Source organism: Taudactylus pleione, unplaced genomic scaffold (assembly GCF_031769625.1).
Source record: "Taudactylus pleione unplaced genomic scaffold, aTauple2 ptg000027l, whole genome shotgun sequence".
NCBI lineage: Eukaryota > Metazoa > Chordata > Amphibia > Anura > Myobatrachidae > Taudactylus > Taudactylus pleione.
This window is the reverse complement of record NW_028284429.1, coordinates 2506591-2532437: the sequence shown is the minus strand read 5'-3', so window position 1 is coordinate 2532437 and position 25847 is coordinate 2506591. Positions and strand designations below refer to the sequence as shown.

At 45.7% G+C, this 25847-nt stretch overlaps 1 protein-coding gene across 1 annotated transcript in view; it reads right to left on the bottom strand.

Annotated features, from left to right (window-relative positions):
* Positions 1–25847, bottom strand: part of LOC148539145 (receptor-type tyrosine-protein phosphatase eta-like) — a 168045-nt gene that overhangs the window by 99590 nt on the left and 42608 nt on the right. The window contains exons 11-12 of the mRNA XM_088451818.1: positions 22960–23088; positions 18865–19066 (exon numbers count right to left, since the gene is read on the bottom strand). Coding sequence (XP_088307944.1) covers positions 18865–19066; positions 22960–23088 — 331 coding nt within the window. The remainder of the gene's footprint in view (positions 1–18864; positions 19067–22959; positions 23089–25847) is intronic.

Genomic DNA, 25847 nt, shown 5'->3' with positions numbered 1-25847 from the left:
ACCCTTTAACAGACAAACTAGATACTTACTCCCATTGGCTGAAAAGCCCCCTCGACATGAGCAGTACATCAGGCTCGTAGCAATTTCCGGTGTTCCAGCGCCGAGATGGCTGTGAGTAAAATCTTTTTATATATTATTATTTATACTTATTCTCTCTATCTGTTTCATAGATATAAAAGTATTTATTTATAATAGACCACGAGGCAGATGTATTCAAATTGCACATGTTTTTATAATTTTATAATGTTTTACACTTTGAAATACCATGTGACCGTAACTGGTTCAGAACTGAACAGCAGAATCTGATCAAGACTAATGATAGTGGGTATATAAGCCCTGACATAATGTGGATAAGCAAAATGAAGGACAGAAACAGGGGGAAAAGGAAGGTGCTCACCGCACAAGTAACAATATCACCATATGATTAGAGAGAGGTAAATAACAGGATATATACCTTTCGTTTATCAATCAAAACTTGAAAAAGAGGGCTACCTCCACAGTGTTCCTATAGGTATATATATATTATTGGAGTTGTGGTGGTGCAGCTCAGAGTAAAACAATGCACAAGAAAGAGGGAAAGGAAAGGGGTCCTAAGACCCAATCCAAGACTCTATAATGGTGCACTCTTATAGCTAATCAGCATATAGTACATGTAAAATATAATTTTTATTAGGTTCAAACTAAAATCGGACTAACATAACATACAAACACTGAGAATGATGAGAGAAAAAGATAAGGTAGTGAAAAGTGCTAGGGAAAAGAATGTCCCTGTGAAGACGGCGAAATATAGTAAGGACAATACAACATAAATTCACAAAAATTGTACCCAATACAGGTTGAGTCTCCCATATCCAAAATGCTTGGGACCAGGGGTATTTTGGATATCGGAATATTCCGTATTTTGGAATATTTGCATACCATACTGAGATATCTTGAGAATTGGACCCAAATCTAAACACAGAATGCATTTATGTGTTATATACACCTTATACACACAGCCTGCAAGTCATTTTATACAATATTTTTAATAATTGTGTGCATTAAAAAAAGTTTGTGTACACACATGAAATTCATTTATGTTTCATATACATATTATACACAGAGCCTGAAGGTTATTTTATACTGTATATTAATAATTTTGTGCTTTTAACAAAGTTTGTGTACATTAAACCATCAGAAAGCAAAGGTTTCACTTTCTCAGTCATGCTAAAATATTCCGTATTTCGGAATATTTGGATATGGGAGACTCAACCTGTACTATACAGCAAACTCGTTGATGGATCAGGCTTCTTATACCCCGTACTTCTATTTTTCTGTACTATATGGTATTTATGCTGTTACAATTACCCTTTTGCGTGGATTTATGTAATCCATACTGACCATTGGTATACTTTGACTGTACACTCGCTTCACCTCCCGACTGCAGCCCAGTAATTTTCCCCCTTCTTTGTCCAATGCTATTTTAGTTTGACAAACGGGGGGATTTAAATGAATGACTGCTATAGGATCGTGATTTCACTTTACTTTCGAGGGGTTACTGTGACACACGGTCTCTCACTTCCCATTCTCTGCTCTAGCATAATGGCAAGCAGCAGAACTTTGTGGATGTCGGACTTTTAGAATGAATCATGAGAGATTAATAAAAGGTTACAAAGTAATACATCGATTGTACATAATCTGCACAGCTTGCTAAATGGCATACTAACAATCTCATAGTTTTTACTGCTTTCAGTCCCTAACAAAAGAAGCAGTATGTTTAGACTAAACTTCCACAAGGGGGTGCTATAAGCCGTAATGTTAAAAGATTGGCTTCTTGCCAGTGCAATCATAATCGTTATACGATATGTGGGCGATTTACTTTTATATGTTAACTCAAAGCAGGAGTGTTTACATGAAATAATAGCATTACTGAATATTCTACACAGCAAATATTATAGGGTATCTAAAATAGATGGATACCTTATGAAAATAAATTATAACTTTTGTATAATGCAATCAAGGGATCTATACAACAGGATCCCCTTGCATTAATATATGAATAAATTGAAGTTTATAATTTTGTAAAACAAGATATTATCAATGCATCAGCATTAGTTTTACCTGATTATAGTAAGCCATTTATACTGTTTTGTCATGAGTCTAACTCACATGCTCACAGGGTCCTTGAACAATCACATGGAAACTCTTGTCACCTAGTCCCTGTAATGTGCTGACATAGTGTTAGGACACCCCTTAACCCTTATAGTATCATATGGAGTTATAAAATCCTGAGTAAAGCTTAAAAAAAAGTATTTATCTATTGTTAGGCTTACGAAATACGAGGTAGCTTTGTTGTATAAGTAATGTCACTTTTAGAGGATGTACAATGATTGAATCCTGCGTCATTGCTCCCGCAGGTTTCAAAAGATGGGAGGATAGAGAATAGTGATAAACAACAGTAAATTGGGGCAGCACAGACGGTGTAATGGTTAGCCTTACTGCCTCACAGCAATGAGGTCATGGGTTCAATTCCCACCGTGGCCCTAACTGTGTGGAGTTTGTATATTCTCCCTGTGCTTCCGTGGGTTTCCTCCGGGTGCTCCTGTTTCCTCCCACACTCCAAAAATATACTGGTTGGTTAATGGGCTCCCAACAAAAATTTACCCTGGTGAGCATGTGGTAGGGAACATAGATTGTAAGCTCCACTGGGGCAGGGACTGATGTGAATGGCCAACTATTCTCTGTAAAGCGCTGCGGATTATGTGTGCGCTGTATAAATAACTGGTATTAAATAAAATAAATAAATAAATTGTGACGGTGTCAAGGAGGACACTGAAAATATACACTTTTTCTTTATCGATTGTGTTATTCTTTTTCAATTGTGTTGTGTTAAATTTATATGCTAGCCATGTCAAAGCACTGTCTACTGCATTCCAGTTATCCCAAATGCTTGTAGTGATAAAAATGAGGGTACACTTGAGAGACTAAACCCAAAGCTGAAGACAATAGACTGGTAGACCAGGCTGCACATGCTGCTGCCATAAGTCACTGCTCCCAAGGGCAACCCACTTATGTGGTAGATCCCACCCCCAAGATTGACTTAAAGTACCCTCACAAAGCTCCAGATCCTGACAAAAGCAAAGCTAGGAGCTAAAGACAATTGTTGAGTGGGGGAAGGTCAATGTTTATGTCTACCAAAAGCACTTTACCTAGTTATGACCCAGATAATACATGGTGAGGTGCACTTGGGGAAAGATACAATGGTGGCTATCATCAACTGTAATTGGATAGCTCTGGGTTTTGCACAGACAGCACAGGCCTTTGAAACAAGGTGTCTAATATGTGCATTGAACAATCCGGGTAAGACTGTTCCAACCCCTTTGAAAAGTACTCCCCAGACTCAGTGTTCTCAACAAAGGATACAAACTGATTTTATACCACTGCCCAAATGCTCTGGATGTGATGTCCTCTTGTATGAGCCTCATCAGTCACTAGCCTGGAAGGTAGGAATGTTGGAGGGCAGATGCAAAGATAATGGCCAAGGCAATTAAGATAATTAAGAAAATCATGATTAAGGTCAACTGCAGATATGGTGTACTATATATCAATCTTACAAAAACAATTAACTAAAATACATAGGTGTTTTCATCTATTCCAGTCCATTATCTTGATACAGGTACCCACTGTTTACAACCAGGAGAATGGATGACAATTTGGAAACATACCAGGAAGGCTATGGAGCCCAGATTTGAAAGTTTATTCCAAAACCTGTTGACTACACTTATTTCAGTGAAACTTCATGGGAAGGACACCTGAATATATGCCTCCTATTGCAAGGTCTTCATCCAAGGGAGTGATTTGGAGTAATTTGATATTATGAATGGATGGTTTGCTAGGCCCCAAGCCAGACAAATGCTTGTGGGGATGTATACTTAACTTTGTTTTGTTATAGTTTTCATTTTAGTTTTAAAACTTTGCGTTTTTATCACAAGTATTAAGCTGAGTAACTGCATAAATAGTAGGGATGTGCAGGCTCGGTTCTACTCGGTTCCGTTCGGTTCTTTTTACCGGATCTTATTGGGTTTCAGCTGTCACGAGTTTTGGATAGCCAATAAGATTCGGTAAAAAGAACCGAACGGAACCGAGTAGAACCGAGCCTGCACATCCCTAATAAATAGTGGTATATCAAGAGACAGGAAGCAGTAACAATATCTAGATTCAGTGTATGGTATGATTACAATATAGAAGCTTTAACCAAATTGTTTGATAATGTTACAGATGAAATATTTGATGTGCTGAAAATGATCACTAATGAACTGCAATTTAAAGTAAAGGTTATAGGACAGTTTAGACTGATCATTCACTACCATACAGCTGCTTGATAAGTTCATATAGTGAGACTAGCCTGTTGTAATGTATATAGCTTATAACTTTTATGACCTGATACAAGACCATATGAAAAATAAAGAAATGAAAAGACCAGTTCAGGAAAACACATAGTGATCCAGAGTATGATCTTGATGATAATTAATGGTTTTCCTAATTAAACCCAGCTAAATGGTTTAATGAATTTAGTAGATGGATATCAGGAATTCTTTCACTTATTAATAAAGGTTTAGCTTTGTTTGTAGTCATTTATATTGCTATAAAACTTGTTATTTTTATGATTAAGAAGTTACTTACACTTGATTGTTGTTTCTCCAAGGAAAATACACCAAAGGCCTTGATGATATCTCAAGTGTATGATAACATCTATTCCCAAGACATTTCAAGTTGTACCATTTGTGGAACCAGCCACATTGAGTATGACAAGAAAACATGTGGACTATGCAAGAATATCATCAATTCCTTGAATATTCATGACAAGATGGACAGAATGAAAGACAATTAGAGACTGAGGACCGTGGACTTGCCCTAGCAGGGGACGGGTCAATGCTCCCAAGGTGAGGGGGGTGTTCCTATGTATAGGTTCCTGTAGATGGGGCTTATATGTATACGCACCTGTTAGTATAGCAAGAACACGTTTCTCTTAGGTAGATAGTATAGGGCACAGATTCTCAAACTCGGTCTTCAGGACCCCAAACAGTGCATGTTTTTCATGTCTCCACACTGAATCAAGTGAAATAATTAGCTCCACCTGTGGACCTTTTAAAATGTGTCATTGAGTAATGATTACATCTGTGCACCTGCTGGGTGACCTGCAAAACGTGAACTGTGTGGGGTCCGAGGACCAAGTTTGAGAACCACTGGTAGAGGGTAAAGTTATGAATAAAAGATGGGAAATGATAAATCTGATATTAAGCTATTGACGTATAGACTCCATTTTGTGACAAGATGGATGATCTGTGCTTGTAAAGTTATTCATAAAGTTAATGCATAATATTACAGAGAATGATTTTTGCTAACCTTCGAGTGTCTGTAATTTTGAAATGTGCAGATGTTCTTATTTCAAGATAGTATAACAGTTCACTCCCTCGTGTACAGATAATAATGTAATGAATATTAACAATGACTACTGTATTAAGATGTAGTGTGAAAATACTAATATGTTGCAATATGAGAACACTGGGCCTGATTCAGACCCGCTCGCGAGCGCTGAGCGCTCGCAAGCGGGTCGATAGTGCCCTAGTGCGCATGCGCACGACGGAGGGAGTTCCGTCGTGTGCATGCGCGAGACCCACATAGCGACGGCCAAGCCGTCGTTATGGGTCTCGCACCAAAGGGGGCGTGCTGTCGATGGTGAGTGACAGCACGCCCCCTTTGGTGGGCGTGCCAGGGGCGTTGCTGCCCAGACGGAGGCGTTCCCATGGGAACGCCTACCGTCTGGGTCCGGCCCCACTGACATCACTAGTGATGTCAGTGGGAGTGCTTTTGGCTCTGAGCCAAAAGCACTCCAGGGCTTGCGGCAACGAGACCCTACCGCAGGGTCTCATCGCAAGCCCGATGATCGCGATGGTCTTGACCATCGCGACCATCACCCTGGTCGGTCGCTAAGCTGTGGGTGGTAACCGACAGCTTAGCTAGCAACCAGGAGGCCGCACTAAAAGTGGCCGCCCTCATTCTGAGAGCGCGATCGCTTCTTACGACCGCCTCTGAATGAGGGCCACAGTCTGTGTAATATGGCATTTACAATCAGGGGTGTATCTAGGGATCCAAGCGCCCCTGGCAATGTAATGTACTGGCGCCCCCTACCCCCCTTATGCCGTGCCCCCAGTAATAATTCCCCCTATGCTGCATTGCCCCCAGTAGTAATCCCCCCTATGCTGCATTGCCCCAAGTAGTAGTCCTCCGTATACAGTGCCCCCAGTAGTAGCCCCCATATACAGTGCCCACAGTAGTAATCCCCCTATGCTGCATTGCCCTCAGTAGTAGTCCCCCCTATACAGTGCCCCCAGTAATAGTACCCAGTAGTAGTCCCCCCTATACAGTGCCCCCAGTAATAGTACCCAGTAGTAGTCCTCCATATACATTGCCCCCAGTAGTAGTCCCCCCCTATACAGTGCCCCCAGTAGTAGTCCCCCCTATACAGTGCCCCCAGTAATAGTACCCAGTAGTAGTCCCCTATACAGTGCCCCCAGTAATAGTACCCAGTAGTAGTCCCTATACAGTGCCCCCAGTAGTAGTCCCCCCTATACAGTGCCCCCATTAATAGTACCCAGTAGTAGTCCCCCCCCAATACAGTGCCCCAGTAGTAGTCCTCTATACAGTAGTGGCCACCACCCCTAAATTGCTCCCAGTAGTGGCAACCCCAATACAGTAGCGGGCACCCCCCCATAAAGTGCCCCCAGTAGCGGACACCCCCTATTTCAGTGCCCCCCCCGTGCCAGGCTTACACACACAAAGAAGAAAACAAATTTCAACTTACCTGGTCCCCGATCCTGACGCGACCGCCGCTGTCAGAGTCCTGGCAGCTCTTCTCTTGCATGGGAGAGACGTCATGACTGACGTATGACGTCTCACCCATCACATGCTGCGGGGGGAGCCGGAACACGGAGCTCATGAGTGAGATGCAGCCGGCTCCCTCCGTGGACGACGCAGCAGCTAATGAGAGTCAGGCAGACTCTCATTAGCTGGCTGCTATTACAAACACACAGCCACCACTGGCAGCTGTCTGTTTGTAAACTGTGTAGGGCAGACCGCTCTCACTGCGGTATGCCCTACACTTGTGGGGCCCGGAGGACTTGTCCACCCCTTGGCTACTGGTGGCACTGCTAAGCGGCGCCCCTGGCGAGTGCCATCCTGGCCAATGGGTAGATACGCCCCTGTTTACAATGCTATCTGCAATATGGCAGCCAATGAGATGCTGTCTGCTGTATAGCATTGTGACTCTCAGTAAATCACATATGTTGGTTGTGTGAGGGGTCCAGGGAGTTCCTTTTCTGTTTGTGACAATTCTTTTTTTATTATTTTGCTACAATATTCTTTTAGGCTAGGAGCCCCTATCTAAAGAAGGCTGCCTTAGATATTTGCAACAGTACAGCATGGTCAGGTTTCTGTATAGGATTATCACAACGGGCACTGGGCCCGACTCAGACTCACTCGCTAGGCTGCGTTCACATGCTGCTGGCCAATTTTCGTGATCTACGCATTCGTATGCATCACATTGCGCGTGTGCGAACCAGTCGCTGCGATCGGGAAGAGAACACAGTGAGTACACAGACTGCCTGCTAGTTTGAGTGACAGAATTTGCCGTTTGTGGGTGGTGACAGGGGAAGGTCCATGAAAACGGGGGTGTGGTGGTGTGAACGCAGGCGTGTCCGAGCGTCAAAACGCCATTTCTAAGACATGCATAATTAAGACGCAGCGTCATTGTACACATCACATGGCTGTTTAAAACACTGCAGTGCTTGCGGTAGGGTATGGTCAACCACGAGCGCTGCGTATGCCTCCGATGGTTCTCGATGTTACTGATTGTTTCATATATTTCCTGGAGATGACGTGTGTAACGAAGGGCAAGTGGGCGTCTTAAGACTGGCTTGCGTTCGCATGCTAAGACATAGTGGGCGTAGTAATGTCTTACTATGCGATTGCGGGATTTGCATACCTGGGCAGCTGACACCTGCATGTGAACGCAGCCTAGCGAGTTAGTCTGAATCGGGCCCACTATGCAATGCAATGGGCTGCTAAGGACTCATACCCCTTGCAGTTTGCGCCTCCGCTGTGACACAGCAGCTCCTTGTTTTTCTTTGTGTCCACAGTGGATACATGCCTATATATAGCCTCTTCACAGACATAGGTACATAGCCTCAGCCTCCACCAACACACACCTGATTATGGTGCCTCCCCTGCCATTTTTTTCTGGTTCCTCCACTGGTTGCAGACGTCAGCTAATGACGTTGCTGTGAGAATGGAGGAGCTGAGAGGAGCCTGCTGGGTGCTTTGATGTCTTCAGTTTACTAATAAATCAGTCAGAACTGACCTGCCATAGCCAGGGAGGATAACTGAACTAGATAGTGACACCTATTTACAGTATCATTTCACTACATTGCAGTGTGCTGGTAGAAAAGTCAGGCTCACCTGCTTCTGTTTGCCTCACAGGCTGAAAGTTGCCAGCTAGCCCCAGCCGGCTGTCCAGAGAAGGAAGAAGAGTGGCACATGGGATTTATATTTAATCTTTTATTGCTCATACTCTGAGCAGTTAATGAAAAACTACAAATCCCATGAGGCCATTGAACCCATTACAAAGATGGCCACTGCTCGAGCTAACCAGCAGGGATGTAGAGGAGCATAGAAGGGTGTAGAGCAGTATATAACGGGATGGAGAGGAGCACAGAGGGATGTAGAGCAGTATAGAGGGGTGTAGAGGAGCATAAATTGGTGTAGAGCAGTATAGAGAGTAGCAGAGCAGTATAGAAGGAAGTAGCGGATATAGAGGGGAGTAGAGGAGTATAGAAAGAAGTAGAGGAGTGTTGAGCAGTATAGAAAGATGTAGAGGAGCATAGAGGGGTGTAGAGCAGTATAGAGAGGTGTAAAGCAGTGTAGAGGGATGTAGAGGAGCATAAATTGGTGTAGAGCAGTATAGAGAGTAGCAGAGCAGTATAGAAGGAAGTAGCGGAGTATAGAGGGGAGTAGAGGAGTATAGAAAGAAGTAGAGGAGTGTTGAGCAGTATAGAGGGATGTAGAAGAGCATAGAGGGGTATAGAGCAGTAAAGAGGGGTGTAGAGAAGTGTAGAGGTATGTAGAGGAGCATAAACTGGTGTAGAGCAGTATAGAAGGAAGTAGAAGAACATAGATTGGTGTAGAACAGTATAGAGAGTAGCAGAGCCAGGGGCGCAACTAGCGGCGGTGCAGCCGGTGCCTTGCTCCGGGGCCCGCTGTGGTGCAGGGGCCCATGGCCGCCTGCATCCGACAGCGCCGCTGCCCGCCGACCCGGTTCCCATTAAGTAAATGGTTGGAACCGGAGTGGGCCCACTTCGGCCGCTCCGGCTCCAACATGACAGTCTGACACCCACCGCAGCCAGGCCCCTTGTAATGACACGGGACGCGTGACGTCATGACGTCACGTGCGCAGTGTCATAACAAGGGGCCAGGCTGCTCAAGGGAGAAGATGAAGAGGAGCCGCGGATCGAGAGGAGCAGCGAGGAAGAGAGAGAAGTGGCCAAGGAAACAAGGTAAGTAAGCCGGCTGTGATGGTATGGACATGCTGGGCGGAGGAGGCTGAGACACGCTGGGGGGGGAGGCTGAGACACGCTGGGGGGGAGGCTGAGACACGCTGGGGGGGAGGCTGAGACATGCTGGGGGGGAAGGCTGAGACACGCTGGGGGGGAGGCTGAGACACGCTGGGGGGGAGGCTGAGACACGCTGGGGGGGAGGCTGAGATGCTATGGGGGAGGCTGAGACACACTGGGGGGGAGGCTGAGACACGCTGGGGGGGAGGCTGAGACACGCTGGGGGGGAAGGCTGAGACACGCTGGGGGGGAAGGATGAGACACGCTGGGGGGAAGGCTGAGACATGCTGGGGGGAGGCTGAGACACGGTGGGGGGGGAGGCTGAGACATGCTGGGGGGGGAGGCTGAGACACGCTGGGGGGGAGGCTGAGACATGCTGGGGGGGAGGCTGAGACACGCTGGGGGGAAGGCTGAGACACGCTGGGGGGGAGGCTGAGACACGCTGGGGGGGGAGGCTGAGACACGCTGGGGGGGAGGCTGAGACACGCTGGGGGGGGAGGCTGAGACACGCTGGGGGGGAGGCTGAGACATGCTGGGGGGGAAGGCTGAGACACGCTGGGGGGGGAGGCTGAGACACGCTGGGGGGGAGGCTGAGACATGCTGGGGGGGAAGGCTGAGACATGCTGGGGGGGAGGCTGAGACACGCTGGGGGGAGGCTGAGACACGCTGGGGGGGAGGCTGAGATGCTATGGGGGAGGCTGAGACACACTGGGGGGGAGGCTGAGACACGCTGGGGGGGGAGGCTGAGACACGCTGGGGGGGAAGGCTGAGACACGCTGGGGGGGAAGGATGAGACACGCTGGGGGGAAGGCTGAGACATGCTGGGGGGGAGGCTGAGACACGGTGGGGGGGGAGGCTGAGACATGCTGGGGGGGAGGCTGAGACATGCTTGGGGGGAGGCTGAGACATGCTGGGGGGGAGGCTGAGACACGCTGGGGGGGAGGCTGAGACATGCTGGGGGGGAGGCTGAGACACGCTGGGGGGAAGGCTGAGACACGCTGGGTGGGGAAGGCTTAGACACGCTGGGGGGAAGCCTGAGACACGCTGGGGTGGGGGTAGGCTGAGACACACTGGGGCTGGGGGGAAAGAGGATGACATGGATGGGGCTGGGGGAAAGAGGATGACATGCTGGGGGGGTGAGAGGCTGACATGCTGGGGCTTGGGGGGGAAAGAGGCTGACATGCTGGGGCTGGGGGAGAGAATGAGGCTGACATGCTGGGGCTGGGGGAGAGAATGAGGCTGACACACTGGGGGGGAGAATGAGGCTGACACGCTGGGGCTGGGGGGGGAGAATGAGGCTGACACTGGGGCTGGGGGGGGAGAATGATGCTGACACTCTGGGGCTGGGGGGGGGGGAGAATGAGGCTGACACTGGGGCTGGGGGGGAGAATGAGGCTGTCACTCTGGGGCTGGGGGGGAGAATGAGGCTGACATGCTAGGGCTGAGGGGGGGGAATGAGGCTGACACACGGGCTGGATGGACAGGATTTAATGACTGGTGGGGGCAGTGAGGGGTGGTGAAAAAATGTTGGGGTGCCAGGAATGGATGGGGGGGCAAAGCATATTCTTGCACCTTGGCCCACCGCTCTCTAGTTCCGCCACTGAGCAGAGCAGTATAGAAGGAAGCAGTGGAGCATAGAGGGGAGTAGAGGAGTATAGAGGGGTGTGGATGAGCATAGTGAGCAGTGGGGTGTAGCACCGTATAGAAGGAAGTAGAGCATAGAGGGGTGTAGAGCAGTATAGAGGGATGTAGAGGAGCATAAAGGGATGTAGAGCAGTATAGAGGGATGTAGAGGAGCATAGATTTGTGTAGAGCAGTAGAGAGGGGAATAGAAAGAAGTAGAGGAGCATAGATTGGTGTATAGCAGTATAGAGGAAAATAGAGCAATACAGAAGGAAGTAGAAGATCATAGAGGGGGTAGAGGAGTATAGAAGGAAGTAGAAGAGCATAAAGAGGTGTAGAGCAGTAAAGAGATGTAGAGGAACATAGATGGGTGTAGAGCAATATAAAAGGAAGTAGAGGAGCATAGATTTATGTAGAGCATTATAGAAGGAAGTAGAGGAGCAGAGATATGTAGTGCAGTGTAGAGGGATGTAGAGGAGCATAAATTGGTATAGAGCAGTATAGAGGGGAGAAGAGGAGCATAGATTAGTTTAGAACAGTATTTAGGGAAATAGAGCAGTATAGAAAAAAGTAGAGGAGCATATATTGGTGTAGAGCAGTATAGATGTATGTACTGTAGAGTAGCATAGATTGGTATAGAGCAGTATAGAAGGAAGTAGGGGAGCATAGATTGATTTAGAACAGTATAGAGGGAAGTAGAGCAGTATAGAAGAAAGTAGAGAAGCATAGAGGGGTGTAGAGCAGTATAGAGTGATGTAGAGGAGCATAGAAGAAAGTAGAGGAACATAGATGGGGTAGAGCAGTATAGAGAGATGTAGAGGAGCCTAGATTGGTATAGACCAGTATAGAAGGAAGTAGAGGAGCATAGATTGGTGTAGAGCAGTATAGAAGGATGAAGAGCAGTATAGAAGGAAGTAGAGAAGCATAGATGGGGTATAGCAGTATAGAAGGAAGTAGAGGAGCATAGAGGGGTGTAGTGCAGTATAGAGAGATGTAGAGGAGCATAGATTGGTGTAGAGCAGTATAGAAGGATGTAGAGCGGTATAGAAGGAAGTAGAGGAGCATAGAGGGGTGTAGTGCAGTATAGAGTGATGTAGAGGAGCATAGATTGGTGTAGAGCAGTATAGAAGGAAGTAGAGGAGCATAGAGGGGTGTAGAGCAGTATAGAGAGATATAGAGGAGCATAGATTGGTATAGAGCAGTATAGAGTGATGTAGAGCGGTATAGAAGGAAATAGAGAGCATAGATGGGATATAGCAGTATAGAAGGAAGTAGAGGAGCATAGATTGGTGTAGAGCAGTACAGAGAGAAGTAGAGCAGTATAGGAGAAAGTAGAGAAGCATAGATGGGGTATAGCAGTATAGAAGGAAGTAGAGGAGCATAGAGGGGTGTAGAGGAGCATAGATTGGTGTAGAGCAGTATAGAAGGATGTAGAGCAGTATAGGAGAAAGTAGAGAAGCATAGATGGGGTATAGCAGTATAGAAGGAAGTAGAGGAGCATAGAGGGGTGTAGAGGAGCATAGATTGGTGTAGAGCAGTATAGAAGGACGTAGAGCAGTATAGAAGGAAGTAGAGAAGTATAGATGGGGTATAGCTGTATAGAAGGAAGTAGAAGAGCATAGAGGGGTGTAGGGCAGTATAGAGGGATGTAGAGGAGCATATATTTGTGTAGAGCAGTATAGAGGGATGTAGAGGAGCAGTATAAATGGCAGTAGAGAAGCATAGATGGGGTATAGCAGTATAGAAGGAAGTAGAGGAGCATAGAGGGATGTAGAGGAGCATAGATTGGTGTAGAGCAGTATAGAAGGTTGTAGATAAGTATGAAGGGATGTGAAGGATGTGTAGAACAATATTGTCCTGAAGTGCTGGGGTTTTTTTCATTCAGGGGCCAATGTGTTTTTTCATGTGGGGGCAAATGTGTGATTTTTTTGTTACTTATCTGTGCTGATGGAGAGGGGGGTCCTTTCAAGATTTTGCTTGTGTATGTCACAAGAATACCATCACCACAGACGGACTTATGTTTAAAAGATGAACACTTTCTATGTCTCTATGGTTTTGCTTTGTAAGGATTGACTCATTCAGACTTAACTAATAGAATCAATTTTTTCCATTTATTTCAAGGAAGACTGAATTACAGTTATGTTTTGAAATAATCAATTACACATAAAAAAGAGAAAATAGTGCCCCCTTGTAGGAATCACTTTCTGCAAATTAGCCTAATTACTACCCCCTTGTTTTGAGTAACTGTTGTATAACTGCAAGGTGATCAGGGTTCGTGGTTCAGGGGGATCCCCTGCGTGCACAAAGGTACCCCCAGGTTATTAGAAGTATTATTCGCTGGGGCTTGTTAATGTCAGCTCCTCAGAGGACATTACACCATATCACTCTGCAGAGCTTAGCACCAGGTTGTATTCGTGTTATTGAGCCCATAACAGCAGATACTTATTTTAAATAATTTCTGTAGGATCTCCTCTCAATTTCTTATAAGTAACTTTAAACAGCTGGACAATAACGGGGCCTGATTCAGCGATGGACGCTAATGTGAATGCCCATGGAACGCAGCTGCAAAGATATGCTAATAGCTCCAAAGCTTAACCAAACATAAGGACGCCCACCGCTGTCTTCCCATATACGACGTTGCTAACCGGTGTAAATATCTGTAACATCGACTCACATGGAGCAGCCCTCTTGCTGTAGTGACAGGTGTCCAGCCACAGAGGGCGCTGCATCTCTCCTTACACACAGAGAGCTCTCGTGCTGTGTATGTAATCGCAATGGATAATTTATGCACAGCCATGTAACAGCATTTAAACTGTATTTTTCTGATGATCCCCCTGTTACCTCCCCCAAATACTGGCTAACTGTCTCTCACTTTGCGAACGGGTTCTCTGTGCATGCGGAACCTCAAGACAATCACAGGGGTGCGCAGCGCGGCTTATATGCATGCCCAATGGCAAACATGAGCTCAATCTGCGTAAAAATCACCATTGCTTCCGTCTCTCATCCTGGACCAAAGTTACTTCGTTAGGAGATCCTACAGAAATTATCTCAAAAATGTTACAGTACAAACACCTGCTGAATGAAAAAGAATCGAGCTTCATTTTTAATAAAAGTCCCAGTAATTTACATGCTACTAAGGTACACAAAGATCCCATGAACCCCCATTAGAGTCCTAGCCTCTAGCGAAAACTCTGTGACTGCAAATTTATCCAACTTTGTGGATTACTTTCTCCAACCAATCATATTACATAACCATGGGCATTTTAAGAGAGGAGGGGGCCCGGGTGCTGCCTCAGTTTGGGCCCCCTCCTATCTGTCAGAGGCTCAGCGCACTTTCAGCGCTGTAGAATCTGGCTTCATGTCAGAATCTACTGTGCATGTGCGGGGCTTTGGGAAAATGGTGCCAGCACCTACTTTCCCAGGGACCTCTTTTTTGCACATGCGCAGATCACTGGGAAAATGGCCACCGCCATTTTCCCAGTGAGTGTTTGCTGCTCTGCAGTGCCGGCAGTGCCGGCCCGGCTCTGCGGAGCAGCACTTCGGGATCTATGGGTGCAGGGTGTGCGGTGTGGGCCCCCCTGGACCCAGGGGCCCGTGTGCACCGCACACCTTGCACCCATTAGAAAGACACCTGAAAGATACCTATGATGTGTCACTTTAAACAACTATAAATCATCAACAAAGTTTGGAGGCTATATTTGCAGCATTGCTCAACAGTAATCTAAATTATAACATGAAAGGCTTTATAAAAAAGGCTATTGACATCATTTTACACAATAACTATTTTTATTTTCAGGAAGATTTTTATTTACAAAAAGCTGGAACAGCAATTGGCACCATGTTCGCCCCCACTGATGCCAATATTTTCATGGGATACTGGGAAGATCAACACATTTGGCAGAACAATCCTTATGGGGCGAACATGGTGCTTTGGACATGATATATTGATGATGTCCTTTTTATCTGGAAGGGGGGGAGTGGAAACTTTAAATTCATTCAAAACCTTTCTTAGTGATAATGATTTTAATGTTTAATCAATATTTAATGAAAGTGCTGTATCTATCAAATTCCTTGATTTAAACATTTATATTAAAGAAGGAAATATAAGCACGAAAAATTACATGAAACCCACAAACTCGGGCACTTCCATGCTACAAGTTGTTATAACAATTGGTTGGATTCTATTTCTGAAGGTCAAATGAAATGGTTAAGATGAAATTGTTCAGAGAAATATGTACTTAAAGAACAAGCTGAAATTATGAAACAAATATTTGAACAGAGAGGGTATATTAAAGAAAACGTTGAGCAGGCACACAAAGTTATGTATTATATTGATATGACAAACCAGCCAATAAAGATAGTGCATTGAATTTTCCTTTTAGATCAAATTTTAGTTAATCCAAAATAGTGGATATGTTTTTTTTTATAAATACTGGAATTTTTAAGAAGGACCCTATTTTAAATCCTGTATAACCAGAAAAAAAACAAGTTTTATTTATCATAAGGCTCAAAACCTTTCAACTGATAAAGTGTGCCACATCTCCTTCACGAATTAAGAGCACTATCACAACCAAGGGATTCCACAGGGGTGGATCCTGTGTTATGTGCAATAATACTAAAAGTGATACTAATAGAATCACAGATAAATAAAATTGGGTTTCAACAGAAAATAGAAGAATTAATAACATGCAATTCTAAAAATGTATTCTACATGAGAAAATGTACAGTATATGTAACAAATGCTATAGTATATAGACCATATATCTAGAACTTCTTTAAAGGCCATAATGTCTGCTATGCGTGGCTAAACCCTGTCTAATTTGGAGCGTCAAGCGCAATAATTAATGGGCGCCCAAAACACTTGAATTGTTACAAAGGCCGGAGAAGCATAATAATAGGGGTGCCTATCCGGGAATAATAATGGCTCTATGGAAACATTTGGTTTCGGCATGCTCGCAACATCACTTCCGGTTTTCAAAGAAGTGTCCGGATTTGTCATACTCAATGTTCCTGATTCTTGACAGGACTTGAGAATCATATATAGAGTGCCTATCCAGGAATAATAATGGCACTATGGACACTTCCGGTTATCGGACTTATACCGGAACATCAATTTCGGTTCTGAAATTATTTATTTTAACAGTTTCTTTGATTTTTGATGTAGAATTTCAGTTATATTTAGGTGTTTTTTACGTATTAGATTTCTGCTGTTGGTAGATATAGAAGTGTAGTATTAAAAAATATGCCAATTAATTGTTTTTCATTGTCCCACCCCCATGTATTGTCATTGGTGGGTGATGGTATAAATATGGGGTCCTGTATCATTCCCCCTACACCTTGTTAAAATGTGTTGGTTTTGGGAAGGATACAAACCTGGGAGACCTCCACCTACCTGTTCAGACTAGTGACCTAACCCAGGATTCGGCCACAAAGACCGTTCAAGGCTTGTGATTTCCATCTATCTGGTAGGAGGCTCATTCACCTGCTTCCCTTAGCTGTATATGTATTGTGTTATGTAGAATTTATTAAATGGTATTATAATATTCTACATTGCTTCCTTCCGTTCCATATATGGCATCTTTGGATGGAAGACTATCCGTCTGACTATGGGAAAAGAATACATGATATGCAAGTGTTTGCTTATATTCTCATAAGTAGAATACCAAAAAGTGCATTCAAAGTGAATTTCCATATCTAGATCGGTGAGGGGAATGGAGATCTTCTGCAATCACTTCACATTTACATACTCACAGAGGCTTTCATCTATGTTTATTGATCCAAATACTACACTATATCGTCTTTTTTTTTCACTTCCTATTTCCTCTTCCAAAGAGAGAGAAGCTCACGTATGATCTGCTAGATTGTCCGGCTGATCCACATATTTAAAAAAGCCGCCCATACAGTATAAGGACTTTCTCCTATTTTTTTCCCTCCCTTATCTATGTCAATGTCACACCCATTCCTCTATCTGTGCCAGTCTTTCTCCTTCCCTTATCTATGTCAGTATCTCACCCATTCCTCTATCTGTGCCAGGCTCTTTCCTTCCCTTATTTATGTCAGTGTCTCACCCATTCCTCTATCTGTGTCAGGCTCTCTCCTTCCCTTATCTATGTCAGTGTCTCTCCTTCCCTTATCTATGTCAGTGTCTCTCCTTCCCTTATATATGTCAGTGTTACACACATTCCTCTGCCTGTGCCAGTCTCTCTCCTTCCCTTATCTATGTTAGTTTTACACCCGTTCTTCTATCTGTGCCAGGCTCTCTCCTTCCCTTATCTATGTCAGTGTCACACTCATTCCCCTATCTGTGCCAGTCTCTCTCCTTCCTTTATCTATGTCAGTGTTACACCCATTGAATTATTTGTGCCAGTCTCCTTCCCTTATCTATGTCAGTGTCACACACATTCTCCTGTCTGTGCCAGTCTCTCTCCTTCCCTTATCTATGTCAGTGTCACACCCATTCCCCTGTCTGTGCCAGTCTCTCTCCTTCCATTATCTATGTCAGTGTCACACCCATTCCTCTATCTGTGCCAGGCTCTCTCCTTCCCTTATCTATGTCAGTGTCACACCCATTCCCCTATCTGTGCCAGTCTCTCTCCTTCCTTTATCTATGTCAGTGTTACACCCATTGATTTATTTGTGCCAGTCTCTCTCCTTTCCTTATCTTTGTCAGTGTCACACACATTCCCCTGTCTGTGCCAGTCTCTCTCCTTCCCTTATCTATGTCAGTGTCACATCCATTCTCCTGTCTGTGCCAGTCTCTCTCATTCCCTTATCTGTGTCAGTGTTACAAACATTCCCCTGTCTATGCCAGTCTCTCTCCTTCCCTTATCTATGTCAGTCACACCCATTCCCCTGTCTTTGCCAGTCTCTCTCCTTCCCTTATCTATGTCAGTGTCACACCCATTCCCCTGTCTGTGCCAGTCTCTCTCCTTCCCTTATCTCTGTCAGTGTCACACCCATTCCCCTGTCTGTGCCAGTCTCTCTCCTTCCCTTATCTATGTCAGTGTTACAAACATTCCCCTGTCTGTGCCAGTCTCTCTCCTTCCTTTATGTCAGTGTTACACCCATTGATTTATTTGTGCCAGTCTCTCTCCTTCCCTTATCTATGTCAGTGTTACACCCATTGATTTATTTGTGCCAGTCTCTCTCCTTCCCTTATCTATGTCAGTGTCACACCCATTCCTCTTTCTGTGCCAGTCTCTCTCCTTCCCTTATCTATGTCAGTGTCACACCCATTCCCCTGTCTGTGCCAGTCTTTTTCAAAACTATTAGCACACACTTTAATGGAGAATTGGGACACTGCCAGTCAGGTATTACTATGCCCTAAAAGCACATAAAGCGCTATTATTGCTAGCGATTAACACATCATAGGACAGCCTCAGTTGCAAGGTATATACTACATTACTGCATTAGCCACACAGACTGACTCTAATGGCTACTTATGCCTCTCCTGGGGCTGGCCACACCCCTTCTTGCTGCTGCCTATGCCTTGTCAGCTCTGCACCTACACACTTCATGTGCCCCTATCATTGCATTCCACCTGTGGACCCTTCCCATGCACTAGTTCATCGCTCCCCTCCCCTAGGGAGCTTACCTGTACTGTAACTGTGGATTCAGTGGTCCGTTGATGTAGGAATGCGTTTTAGTTTCATCGCCTACAAGTACATTTATCTCCTGTGATCTCACAGAACTCCGGCTCAGTCTGGGGTTGATGATACGAGTGACATAGGCGCTTGTTGTCTTGTTCTTAAAATCACTGTAAGTTTTAGATAAAATCCCTCCAAGCGGGCCGTCACCTGTAACACATACAAGCAAGGACGTCCATGAGGATGTTACATGGAAAGTGTCCCATACTATGTTTCTATGTAAGAAAAGATTAAGGACCTGATTCAGCTTTGGAAGCAGACATGGATGTGGTTGCGCCTCTTACCGCAGTCACATGTCCATCATTACTTTAATGCCGCCACAAAGCCCATCCCTGGTGTGGATCCGTGTGGCCGAACGCACAAGGACCGAGACGCCCACTGTCGGAGTCTCTAGGTGCTGTAATACTGCCTGGTGTTTCATTTAGATGCCAAATTAAGTCGCAACCTGGAGCTAGCACCAGTCCTATGGCAGGTGTGGTGCCTTCGCCTGGCCATGGCCTCCTATGCGAATGGTCCAGCGTCTCTGTATGCGACACGCCTCTTACACTCCCATAAGAGGCAACATCCCTGCACTTTTTAGCCACCCTCCTGTTTCCTCCCAGTCACGGTCCAGGAACGCCCCATACATTTCTCATAGCGTGCATCCAGATATGTACTGTGACACTGTATTAACACAATCGTGACGTATGCGCAGTTCGACTTAGACGCACACACATATGATAAACATTGCTCCACTGTGTCTGACTCAGGTCCTAAATCCCAGTCCACCTGTCTTCTGTAAAGGTGATATTATAGGCAATATCACCCTCCTCATTTACTTTAGGTGACATTCAAATACAGTATGGCGCTTATGCCAAAGACAGCAGCAAATAACTAGATAGGCGCAACTGATCACCCCAATAGTAACACAAAGTGAGAAGCACAGGACATGCCTTGTTGTGGACAGCAGACAGGTTGTGGAGGTGTCTCACTAATAAGCATACACGGACATCCTATAACCGTACATGCTCCCCCTCCAGCTGCAGCACAGACACTCACACCAGGCCTGATCAGAGGTGGACGCAGTAGCAATTGCAATATCGGACACAGCAGACTTGTGACATGCTAATAACTCAGCCGCCGTCTTGTGTACAGAGACACCCACTGCCAGCGCCTTAGCTCCACCACTTGCGTACAAAAGACACATTATCCGTCACACATCGAACTTCTGAGCAACATTATGGTGTCTCAGAATGTCCATCTTACCTAAGACACCGCACCGGGGCCAGTCCAACCGCAAATTAATTTGCAGTGACAGACTAGGATACGCCCAGAAAACGGGGACGACACGCCTGTGTTTTTGTCGCCATCCCCATTACCTTCCTCAAATGGTCACAACTTGTCGTTTTGCAAATAAATCCTCACTGCGTCCGCAGTCGCTATTTAATCACTGTATGTGTGCGTAGTGGCAAAAAAACGCACCACTGCATCCAACATCGACGTAGCCTCCACCTCTGAATCAGGGATATAATCGCCTCTGTCAAGCAGCAACGTTAGCAAAGTTTCAATGTTAGGATGAAAGTTTTGTCAGGGCATAATATCCTAACATTGAAACAATGGTAACGATCTGCTGCCTCATTTGACTTTCTTTCACATTGAGTGCCGCTTTCTGCTCCATAGTTACTGTACAGTATATGTCTCCTGTGAGACTTGGTTGGAGGGCGCCTATAATTGTGGCTTTTTCTATTAACATGAGGAGGGCTGCCTGAATGAATTTGTTTAATATATATATAGTCTGCCACAGTCTGATGATAGCCAGTAGGCAGTAGCATAACTGAAATGGATGCAGTTGGGTGGACATTACCTGTACCAATGTTGGATTAAAGGTCCGATTTTCATAACTACAGTATTGAGTGCTGGTCTGCTCACCAACATTCATCCTCTGCTACCAGTCCTCCTCTGTTCACCAGCCCTCCTTCTCTACTACCAACCACCTTCCCTGCTACCAACCCTCCTCCTCTGCTCAATAACTACCCTCCTATACTAACCAACCCTCCTCCTCTTCTCAATAACTGCCCTCCTCTACTAACCAACCCTCCAGCCTCCTCTGCTCAATAACCATCCACCTCTACTAACCAGCCCTCCGCCTCTGCCAAGCAACCACCCTCCACTGCTTTGCAACCCTCCTTCTCGGCTTATCAACCTTCTGTTCACCAACCAACCGCATCTCCTCACCAAGCCTCCTCCTTTGCTCACCAGCCCTCCTCCTCTGCTACAAGCTCTTCTCCTCTGCTTCCACCACACTTCCCTGCCACCAACCACCCTCCTTTGCTTACCAACCCTCCTCCTCTGATAGCAGCCCTCTTCTGCTCACTGAACCTTACCTTCTGCTACCAGCCCTCCTCTGCTCACCAACCCTCCTCCTCTGCTCACCAATCCTCCTCTTCTACTACCAGCCCTTCTCCTCTGCTACCACCCCCTTCCCTGCCACCATCCATCCTCCACTGCTTACCAACCCTCCTCCTCTGCTAGCAGTCCTCCTCTGCTCACTGAACCTTACCTTCTGATACCAGCCCTGCTCTGCTCACCAACCCTCCTCCTTCGCTCACCAATCATCCTCTTCTGCTACCAGCCCTCCTCCTCGGCTACCACTCAGCTGCTCAGATAATTGAAAGAACAAAAAAATGTTAAGAAAAGGGTGCAGGCCTGACATTAGGGTATACCTGGCCCACCTTGTACATACCTATGTTTATTAAGCTTGAGGGAGAAAAACCATGCAAGTCTGGGACACTGGGCCTGATTCAGAGCCGGACGCTCTGACAGAGCGCTCGCTCTGAATCAGGGCCATCCTTCTGTTTCTTTAGAGCGGCCTCCTGGCCGCTCGCATAGCTGTGGGTGACCACCCACAGCTATAGCGAGCAGCCAGGAAGATGGTCGCGATGGTCAAGACCATCGCGACCATCGGGCTTGCAACGAGACCCTTGTGGTAGGATCTCGTTGCCGCAAGCCCTAGAGTGCTTTCGGCTCTATCAGAGCCGAAAGCACTCCCACAGACATCACTTGTGATGTCAGTGGGGCCCCCCCAGACGGTAGGTGTTCCCATGCGAACACCTCCGTCTGGGCAGCCACGCCCCTGGCCAGCCCACCAAAGTGGGTGTGCTGTCACTCAACATCAACAGCACGCTCTCTTTGGTACGAGACCCGGAGCAACGGTTTGCCGGTCGCTATCTGGGTCTCACACATGCGCACGACGGAGCCGGCTCCTTCGTGTGCATGCGCACTGGGCCACCATCGACCCGCTTGCGAGTGCATAGCGCTCGCGACCGGGTCTAAATCAGGCCCATTGTCAGCAGTGGTTTGGATGCAGACTGAAGTCTGCCAGTTGTGTACCACTGACATGAGAACCATTGGTTCCATTGATTTTTTGTTGTCAAGATTTGTTGGGATATCCTGATGTCTAGATATGAAATTGACTCTATTTGGAACAATTTTACTTTGGGTCACACAACAAATTGCACATGCGAGGGATTCCAAAACCATGGCACATTCCCTCTTGGTAGCCCTGGTCAACAGCGCACTGACACCCCTGGGTTCATAACAAAGAGATGGTGCATAGTCATTATGTCAACATTCAGAATATCAGTAGTCGAAATGTTGACAGCAAAAATGTTTACATTCACAATGTCGGCACGATTATTATGTTGACATTGTTGAATGTGGACAGTACATGTCAGTGTTAGGTGTTGGCTAGGCTGCGGTTAGAGTTAGGTTTAGGATTAGTCTGTGGTTAGGGTTAGGTTAGGGCTTAGACACTGGTAAAAGGCTATGCCAACATGCTGACTTTCCACAATCAAAATGTTGAAAATATGACCATGTCGACATTTTGTATGTCAACATAATGTACAAATCAACATTCAGATTATGTCATCATTCTGGTGTCTACATTCTGAATGTCCACGTTCCATATCACGCGCCAAAGAAATGGCCACGCACAATTTGGTCTTATTATAATTTCACGGCTTCTTATATAAATAATGAATATAAATATTGGACGCTATATTTACCAGTTGTCAGTATGAGAGCATACGCCACTATGGGTCCATTAGAGCTACTAAAAGCCAGGAATGTAACATTCATTGCGGTACCTGATGACGATAGAACGGGCCGCACGTTCGTAAGCGGATATGGAAGACCTGTGGAATGATTAAATCATTATTATGCAGAGAATTTACATACAGTCCTTGCAATGCTATATGTATATTGTGTATTTTCTATTTTAAAAGTTGCTGAATTACAAACGAAATGACACATGTTCCTTTAACTCATTTAAGTTTATTACAAATGTGCAAAGCTGTGGTGCGAGCACTCGTGGAAGCGAATTCTAAACCTGTGCACTAAACTCAGGCCCTGATTCAGAGCCGGACGCTTTGACAGAGCGCTCGCTCTGAATCAGGGCGTCTTTTTTTTTTTGTATGGAGCGGCCTCCTGGCCGCTCGCATTGCTGTGGATTGCCACCCACAGCTAATGTGAGCGGCCAGGATGATGGTTGCGATGGTCAAGACCATCGCGACTATCGGGCTTGCGATGAGACCCTCGTGGTAGGGTCTCGTGGCCGCAAGCCCCAGAGAGCTTTCGGCTCAAACGGAGCCGAAAGCTCTCCCACTGACATCACTTGTGATGTCAGTGGGGCCGCCCCCAGACGGTAGGCGTTCTCATGGGAACGCCTCAGTCTGGGCTGCCACCCCCTCGGCCCGCCCACCAAAGGGGGTGTGCTGTCACTCAACATTAACAGAACGCCCCCTTTGGTGCGAGACCCGGAGCGACGGATTGCCCGTCGCTATCCGGGTCTCGTGCATACGCACGACGGAGCCGACTCCATCGTGCGCATGCGCTCTGGGCCACCATCGACCCGGTTGCGAGCGCTCAGCGCTTGCGACCGGGTCTGAATCAGGCCCTCAGTTTCCTTTTCTGAGCAGAGCAGCTGAGGCATGAGGGCTCCAATCTTACTAGTTACAATGATGCTCCTATCCTCTGCAAAATTGTGAAGCATCCACAAGAAGCCCAGCACCCTTTGGAAGAGTCATGTCTGACAATGGGATCATGGTTTTCATTCTATGATCGACCCATATAAGTATGGTAAGCTATCCCAGCTCCTCATTATGTCTCTGCCACAAGCCAGAAAACTGTGGATCGCACGGTGAGTAAAACTCATTGACACTTTAGTCTATCATTTCCCATTGTACAACAAGGAAATTACAAATACTCTGTTACCTGGAAGATTACCCTCAACCAGGATATTGGGACAATTAGCTTTTGAAAGTACAGCACCTCCACATTTAGCCCCAGGGGTCGATTCAATGGAGGCCAATGCCCATGATGTGAATGATGTGGAGATGCCAACAACAGCGCAGCAAATGGACACTTTTCTATCCAAATTTTTGTTTGGGCCAAACTGGCTCATTTCTATTTGAAGTAACCCCTTAAGAGTGCTGGAGAAAAAACAAGTACTAACGCAAATTCTCTTGTGTGATGTCACATGTCTATTTGTGTAAGGAAGAACATGGGTCCAAGATGGCAGCACTTGTGGCAATGCAAATGTTTGCACAGCCTGATGAGAGGAGTTTGGTGGATTGGGATTATTCCTTACTGAATGGGGATTACAAGCTTGCAGCAATGGCCATGAGCCTCTCTGGGATATTTCCTGGTATACTTTTCTGGAAGTGGTGGTATGATAGGCTGTATAAAACCTATAGTACAGATGTACATGGCCCATTCTTATTAGGGCTGACATTAATTTAAAGGGGTCGCTCCTGCAATTGATGTACTTCCTGCTGGTTGGCCCATCCTCTGGACCAGACACCTGCCTTTCTTCTTCCCACGCCTCCATTATCTGTAACCTTCCACTCTACATATGTGAGGATGATGCAGAGACTGTAGGAAAGGCAAATAGATGAGTAATGTTGAAGATGGTTGTGGGAAGGAGGCCTAATTATACATTGTGGGTGCTATTGATTTCATGTCGGGGTTGATTGGTGGAAGAAAGGCCTAAAGTAAAGCAAAACATACACAAACTACTGTGCACATAGGTGAAATGTAAGTACTCACACTAACCAGAATTAGGTGCGATAAAGATCAATGCAGAGGTCATGGCATTTGGCTATCAGGAAAAGGGTCAGGGCAGGAGGTAATCTAATGAGTAGATAGCAGCAGGACAAAAGACAGACACATGGTAATCCAATGCTTATTCAGGGTCAGGACAGGTGGTAATATAAAGAGTATTTAACAGTGAGTTAAAGGTCAGGGCAGGTGGCAATCTAGACATTCAGAATGAGAACTAGACCGATCAGGGCAGCCAAAAAGCTGGAATGGAATCAAAACAGGCAACAAACAGGAATCTGCAAATGCTAAATTACTGCACCATATAGTGGAGCTGATTTTGAGTGACACTCAAAGTGCCAGTAAATGCGGGCAACCGCGTAAGCCATATTTACTTCCTTATGCTAATACGAGATTCTGATGGACATACAGTATGGAGGGGTCTGTGCGTGGTAATGCTGTAAGTCAGCCATGCCCATTAGAGATTGTCTGTATCACTAAAACACATCTATCAGGAAACATATCTTTACACGTCTTATAGGACAGGTGCATGTTTGTGAGTTGATAAAGATGGCACCCTCGCTCTGGGTGTGTCTAGAAGCTAGAACTACAGTTCCGTGTATCTAATGGAAGTATTAAACATGCGTTACTCAAAATACAGCCACAGATATACTGTATACTTACATCATTTTTTTTCTGTAATGGTCTTTGGACTTGTCTGTTGTTTTAAATGGAGAGGAGCTATAATTGTCAGCAGCCACTTCTTAAGCCAATTTGTACATATAGATTTCTTGAGTATTGGGGACCTCTAGCTACACATATTGTCGCCCCCTATATCTGTATGTTTATGTGCAGC